General features: G+C 44.5%; 1 protein-coding gene across 1 annotated transcript in view; it reads left to right on the forward strand.

Annotated features, from left to right (window-relative positions):
• The first annotated feature begins 4472 nt into the window (after positions 1-4472).
• ube2g2 (ubiquitin-conjugating enzyme E2G 2 (UBC7 homolog, yeast)) overlaps positions 4473-7623 on the forward strand; it is a 12286-nt gene continuing 9135 nt past the window's right edge. Inside the window, exons 1-3 of the mRNA XM_005750329.2 lie at positions 4473-4652; positions 5855-5890; positions 6002-6047. Coding sequence (XP_005750386.1) covers positions 4610-4652; positions 5855-5890; positions 6002-6047 — 125 coding nt within the window. The 5' untranslated portion in view covers positions 4473-4609. The remainder of the gene's footprint in view (positions 4653-5854; positions 5891-6001; positions 6048-7623) is intronic.

The raw sequence follows: 7623 nt of genomic DNA on the forward strand, positions 1-7623 counted from the left end.
GTACCTCTGGTGCAAATTACTGACCTCTGTCATCATTTTAGGTGGGGGAACTTGCACAATCGGTGGCTGACTAAATACTTTTTTGCCCCACTGTACATCATCTCCAAAAAGCAGCTGTGTGATTTTTAGGCCAACAAAGTGAAAGCCTAAAAACTATGAACAGAGTCCCAGAAAGTTGATTCTGTTCATCTGAAAATGCTACCTGGATGATTGTGCATGCACAGAGACCTATGAGTTAGTGACACAGGGCAGCTCTGGAGGAGTCCAGCACTATAAAGGGAACAAATGGCTCTGAAGGATCAAATGGCTACAAAAACAAATGTAGACTGGTTGGGAATATAAAGAGCTGGTTCAGTGTTTTGTGATCAGGATAAAAACAGCATTGTTCCTCTTATATCCAAGGTTCAACTTATGGATGACCTTTCCTCTCCAGAAGTGAGGGGTAGGAACGTAGATTTTAATTGAATTGAATGTTATTTGTATTTCTATGCCCTGTAGTTGGAGACAACACTGGTCCCCCATCTTAAAGATGGGAACCACCACCCCAGTCTGCAAGTGCAGAAGCACCACACCAGACCTCTAGGTGGTTCCCTAGGCTGTTCATGGCTCAGATACTGTTTGTATATGGTATATGTTGTAGCTCTGCCACTCCCAGTTGTCAGAGTCAGCTGTGAGATTTGCTAAGCAGCCTCAGTCATCAGAGAGATTTCTTGCCCTGCTGAGCAGCCACAGTCCTCTGAGCACCAAGAGCACCCTGAGTGTGCTGAGCAGTCCCAGCCTCCGCATCCTGAATCTTCAGTGTCCCGAGAATGCAGAGAAGCCAGAGATTTCCATGGGCCCTGCTGAGCAGCTTGGGCCTGAACCAGAGGGTCCAGAGCTCTTGGGTCCCTCTTCACCAGAGCTAAAACCTAAAGAAGAACTATGGATTTGATCAACTGGTCCCTTAATGCAGTTGACACCCTCTTCTCACCAAGACAGCATCCTTTTTTCTTTTTTTTATAACTTTTTATTTATTAATTTACAGTATGAGAATACAAAACATTAGGTCAGCATGGAAGACGTACACAGTCTCCACATTAGTATCTACATACATCATGGTAATATTTAATTACTCACAATCCATTTTCCCAGAGCTTCTTGAATTTCTCGAGCTCGTCTAAGGGCAAAGGTAAGCCTCTCCATTCCAAAAATTTCTTTCACTATCCCAAACCACTGGGCCAGAGTTGTCAGCCTTTAGCCCTCTTTGGGTTATGGCCTTTCTGCTGCTAGCCAATAGTATTTTCAATAAATGACATTTTCAACAAGACAGCATATCCATCATCTTTCATTCGGCTACCTTTGGTATGTTGTTTGTCTTGTGTTTTTAGGGTGTTATGATGTGATGATATGTGCTGGAGTTTTTGTCTCCTCCTCATGCTGACTCCGTCTAAGGATCATTATGAGCAGAAATTCTTTTTTCTCCTGATCTGACCTTTAGTTTTACACATTTCATTGTTTTTCCTTTTGCTACCTAGCCCGACCTGACGCCCCAGTGTGAAGTTGTGTATTGTATGTACGGTCAGCAAGGTTTGTCATCTCAGTTGCAGACAACTGCAACCGACAAATAAATGCATTTATCCAAACCAATCCAAAAAGTCCAGAATGAGTGACTCCTGCCTGAATCAGAGCAAATGGCTCCTGTGTCACCTCTGGGCCTCTGCTACATAGACTTACATCCACCTCCTCTGTTGTTGCCTGCCTGGTGCCAAGTATTCTGAGGGCCCTCATCAATGTTATTGACCCCCAGCTAAGCCACCAGTGGTGTCCTGTCACCTCCACCTACAACAGTTTCAATCCAAGCATCCAGAGGGTCTCCTCCCTTGATGCCGTTGTCTGCATCCTGCCAAGCATCCTGAGGGGTCAAATCTGTCACCAACCTCCCAAACCTCCTGAAGGACTCCACTCACTGCTGCGGCATCCTGTCTGGCCTCCTTAGGCGCTCTGCCATCTCTCGCTGGTCATGCCACCAGAAGGTCTTTATTGCCATCATCATCATCAGTCTCCTGTAACCTTTGCCAACACCAACCTCCAGGCAAGTCGCTAGAGGGTCTAGCTTGCTGGTCTCTTGACCTGTCCATTGAGGTGCTGTGTCTATGTCACTGGCATCCTGGCTGGCCCCTAAAGTGTCCGGTTCCCTGTGCTTTCCCCATGACTAGGCTGAACCCTAGAACTGTGTTTTGGACTTTCTGGCCCCCCTGTTTTTCCTTCCTCATCCACCGAGAACAAGTCTGAGTTATTGCCGGCTATGCGGACCAAGCTCTTGCAACGGTTGTATTGTATATAAATGTAGGATCGTATCCCCCGTAGCAATGGGCCAGACACCGTATACTCCCAGAGCATCTCTCAGGGACACCGTCGAATTCCTCCAAGTCCACAAAACACAAGATTGGTTAGGAAAACTCCTCGAGAGGATGAAGAGTTGGTCCATTGTTCCACGACCAGGACAAAAACTGCATTATTCCTCCTGTATCCGAGGTTTGACTAACAGACTGACTCTCCTTTCCAGCACCCTGGTATAGACTTTCCTAGGGAGGCTGAGGAGTGTGATCCCCCTGTAGTTGGAACACACCCTCCAGTCCCCCTTCTTAAAGATGGCAACCACCATCCCGGTCTGCCAATCCAGAGGTACTGCACATGATCTCCACGCAACATTATTATTTTATTTAATTATATATTTTTTTGCCTGTCCCGTTTGGCTCTTTTGCATCAGAATTGTTGTCTAAAGGCAAAGAAAGATGCCCAACGGATTTACTTTACCAAACTGACCATCCCAGCCTTGCCGTAATGGTCCATTTGATTCACCTTTTATTGTTTATTTTATTTTCACTTACTGAATACGGGACAGACTTGACTGGGGGAAAGAAAGAGGGAAAGAGAAACAGCTGAGAAGAGGGACGGGGGAGAAGGGCAAAAGACAAAAACCAACAGAACGGGCAGAGAAAAAAAATGCATATATCGATCACCTGGATCACCTGCTGAGAAAGAAAAAAGAAAGCAAGCAGAAGAGAACAAGAGTAATAGAATAAACAACATCACAATGATATATGGGAATATGACAGTAAATACTAAATGTTAAACATTATTGTGCAGCACATAAGATCAACAGAACACAGTGTGCTTTGAGGTAGGAGCCAAAAAGGGTGTAGTTTGTGGGTGTGATCACCCGTGTGTACACCTGTGAGCATGGACGCGCTTGTTTTTTGTTTTTTAAAAGGTTCCTTCATGTAATGATCTGCTAGAGGGTGTGGGGGGGCCACAGCCCCGTCCTCCAGGGCGTGAAGCAGGTGTGGAGGAGATCAAAACTCCAGACATCCAGAGGCCCCCAGAACACAAGAGACCAAGGAAGACCCACAGAGGGGCAGCCGCGCCACTGTCCCAGAAAGAGCTGAGGAGAGTCCCAGATGAGGGCTCACTCAGCAGCCGCAGAGCAGAAGCCAGGGGGAGTTGCAGTGACGCGCCCGTGAGCTCCGCCGGCAGCCAGCTGTGCCTGAGTGACCGAGCCCCAGGCCGAGAGGCCGGGGGCACCCCACCTCCGAAGTGGCCCGAGCAAGCCCCAGGCTCTTATCTCGGCACTTATCTCCACGCGGCACTTATCTCCATGCGGCACTTATCTCCACGCAACATTGCAGACGTGTGTCAACCAGGACAGCCCTATAACATCCTGAGCCTTCAGGACAAAAATAAACACATTAACCAAGGTTAATAGTGCCACTTTTCACATGTGGCACTATTTCCAGGCAGTCATTCGCTGTCAGACACTTCTTCACTCACTATGTGTTAACAGACCTCTCTGCACTAAATCACACTTGTTATTAATCTCTCTTTCACACCATTCTGTCATCCTTCTCTCACCACAACCAGTGGGTCCAGATGGCCCCGCCCCTCCCTGAGCCTGGGAGGTTTCTTCCTGTTAAAAGGGAGTTTTTCCTTCCCACCGTGGCCTTCCCACTGCTCATAGGGGGTCATATGATTGTTGGGTTTTTCTCTGTATGTATTATTGTAGGGTCTACCTTACAATATAAAGCACCCTGAGGTGACTGTTGTTGTGATTTGGCGTTGTATAAATAAAGTTGACTTGAATTTAATTAATTAATTAATTTTATTATTTATGTATTTGAGTATTCAACAACAACAACAAAACAGATCTGCTGTGGCACATTTAGACCGTGGCACAGTTAGACCGTAACTTATTATTACATGCATACATCTTGATTCTCAGTCATCCAGGTAAGGAAATCAATTACATACATAAATTAAATTAAATAAAGACAAAATTGAATAAAAAGACTATATAACATTTATTAAAGGCACAAAAACATTTACCTGAGTAAAATTAAGTTTACAATTAAACAAATGACCTTAATTATTAAACATTAATTATTTTTTATTTGTTTTTAAATGAATTGTTTTTATTTTTGTCGACAGGGTGCGCTGTCTGCTGACACGCAAACTGAAACACGTTTTGCGCATGCTCAGTCGGATCAGCTGTTGGTCCGTTGCTCTGTGAGAACCTAAGAAACTGGGCCACTTTTGTTTATTTGTTTGTTTGTTATTTTCTCCGGTAAACACGATGGCTGGCACAGCGCTCAAGAGACTTATGGCCGAGTACAAACGTGAGTAACGCGAGCCGCTTTCAGCCAATGGGAGGTCTTTTAATGTTAGCTAGCATGCTAAGCTAACAGCTCCGCTAGCGCCTGTATCTCTGTACGAAACTCGTTAAAAGTTCGGTCGATTTGAGCTTTTCTTCGCTGTCCGCGTTTGTTCTTCTGTACCTGCGACTCAAACCGATAACCTGATGAATATCTGGACAGTGTGAATAATCCGGTGTCGGCTTTGTCCACCTGCAGTTTAAACCGCGGTATAATTTGGAGCTTATATAATGTGTTTGTGGCGTTATCCAGAATGTTCCATATAGCTGCCGTCATGTAACTTTCAAAACTTTTCTAAAGTATGTTAAATGAACACAAAGTGCGAACATCATGTTTATCTGTTGGTTACAGGAACACAGAGCGCAGGTGGAAAACTCGCTGCGAGGCTTCAGCGCTGCACTGACACGGCGGCTGATTTGCCTTTTCTGAAAGTGATAAATTTGAAGGTTTTTAAATGTAATTTGGTGCACTGAGGGCTAACGATAAGAACTTGAACTGGGGGATTAGCCTCGGTACACATTCATATTTAGGCCTGTCATTTATTTAATGCGCTCATTTCAGGCTGCTACACTTTAATCTTGTGTAATAATGTGAATTCTGCATAGATTAGTCGATTCATTCAAGATTCAAGAACTTCATTGTCACGTACACCGCAAAACACAAATAGTTACGCAGAGCAATGAAGTTCTTAGTTTGCACGTTCCCTAAAAGAAAGTAAAACACACAAACAGTGCTTTGTGAATCTTGTAGTTTATGTGGGTGTAAACAGAATTTAAAGTGCAAGTAGTTGCAACACTGTCACAGTGATAATATATACAGAGCATATATTAAGGTGTATACGTAGAGCTATGTATAACAATTGCAACTTTACAGGTTAGGGGTAATTACAGTTGTATTATGTTGTGTATAAGTGTTCGAACTTGCAGATTTACAGTTATGGATAAACAGTTCGACATAGATCATTGTGGTAAATCTGATTGGTATTTAAGATAATTGGGAAGTCTTTTATAACTGCTTTCTTGCTTTAGGCTGTTTTTAAATGAATAAATGTTAATCATTTCTTCAACATGGGAAAGCAAACAATCTATCAGCTGTTTAAAAATGTGACTGAGACCGGATCACAGCAGAGGTCAAAGGTCACTCATCTTTCTGTGTTTGTGTTTCAGAGCTGACCTTGAACCCACCTGAGGGCATCGTGGCAGGTGAGACACCAGAACACATCTGTAGCTTCTGCAGATGTGTCTTCAGATGTTCAGCGTGTTGTTCCAACAGTCAGACACCCGAGATTTAAAGAGTTTGTGTTTGCTGTGCAGGTCCAGTGAACGAGGAGAACTTCTTCGAGTGGGAGGCTCTCATCATGTGAGTACCCCGTCTCCATGGAAACACACGTTTGAGTCATTTTTGGGTGTTTGTATTTGTTTTGGAGTGTTATTGTGTATGTGTCAGTTATAACTGGACTCTCACAGCCACTTTATTCGGTACAGTTCACTAGTACTGGGTTAGAGCTCCTTTAACTCTTAGGTGCTTGGCTTCAACTGGGTTATACAAGCATCACAGGTTTTGGTTTGTGTGGACATGACATCATCATGACCTCATGATGCTGGTGCATCCATGAATCTGTCGATGTGAATCTGAAGCAAAGGAGGATCCCTGCTTTCAGGTTGTTAACGCCAAACTCAGAATGTAGCAGCAGGAATCGAGACTCATCAGAGCAACCAGCGTTTTTTATCTTCTACTGTCCGGTTTTGGTGAGTCTGAGTGAACTGTATCCTCCACTTCCTGTTCTTAAAGAGCAGTTACCTGCTCCTTCTGTCCTTTCCCACGCTGCTCTGTTGTAAGGTGCTGTTTGCAAGGCAGCGAGTAGCAGGTATAAAATGTCCTTTAGCTGGTGGGAGTGGCACCGGTGTGGTCTTCTGCTGCTGTAGATCATCTGTTCTAAGGCTCAGGGGTGCTTTTCTGCATACCTCGGTTGTTATGAGTGGTTATTTGAGTTTGTTGCTTTTACTATCAGCTTGAAGCCGTCCAGGGCTCGCAAAATTGCTAGCCCGGCGTCCCGGAGCTAGCGATATCTCCGGTCGAGCGACCGAAATCTATCTCAGCCCCACCCGTCAGGTTATCATATAGCTCAGTTCAGTCACCTGAAGCACTTCTGTGAGCACCAGCATTTGTCTAATTTGGCTGTTGCACAAACGAGTTACTTTCACTTCTGTGCTGAGTGCTTAAAGGTCAGGCTCAGTCATGAAAGCAGCGACGGAGCTCCATAGATCCACTAATCACACTAATTGCATTTAAAAAGCGAACAATGCTGCTCCCTCATAGCTTTAACCTCCCGTCTGCTGGGATCAGTTGTCTGATCCTTTTATTAGCAGCTGTTAGTGTTTGTAACAGGCTCACCTCTCTGTATTTGTTTCTTTAACCTGCTTCACACTTTATGCCAAACTCAGAAAGTAAAAACCTGCAGTTCGAGTCATGAAGTCACCCTCATACGTGTAAACCATGGCAACTAAACTCACAGGTTCAGTGTGACCGAGTGAGACCAGAAGGTGTCGCTGTTCTCAAAGTGTTGGAGATGAAACACAGCTATCGGTACACTCCCCACTAACACAAAGTTAAGGCAAGTCAGTGGATTTATGGCTGGAAGAAAACAGAGCAGGAAACAAGACAACACAAAAGTGTTCAAATTTAAACGCTGGGGAGTAAATATGTGTCTTCAGGTGGATTTTAAAGATGTCGAGTGTTGGAGAAGTCTTAATCTGAAGACCAAGGCCTGGTCTACCTACAGAAACAACCAGGAGCATCATTCTCCATGAAGTGTGGACACAGCTGAGGACCAACAAAGATGTTCAAGTGTCATTTTAACTGTGAGGTGTGTTTTTAAAGAGGACATGAAACACTGAACATGTTTACCCCACTGATCCTGACACACCTGGGCCCT

Source organism: Pundamilia nyererei, unplaced genomic scaffold (genome assembly GCF_000239375.1).
Source record: "Pundamilia nyererei isolate P.nyererei 1_Seehausen unplaced genomic scaffold, PunNye1.0 scaffold00269, whole genome shotgun sequence".
Taxonomy (NCBI): domain Eukaryota; kingdom Metazoa; phylum Chordata; class Actinopteri; order Cichliformes; family Cichlidae; genus Pundamilia; species Pundamilia nyererei.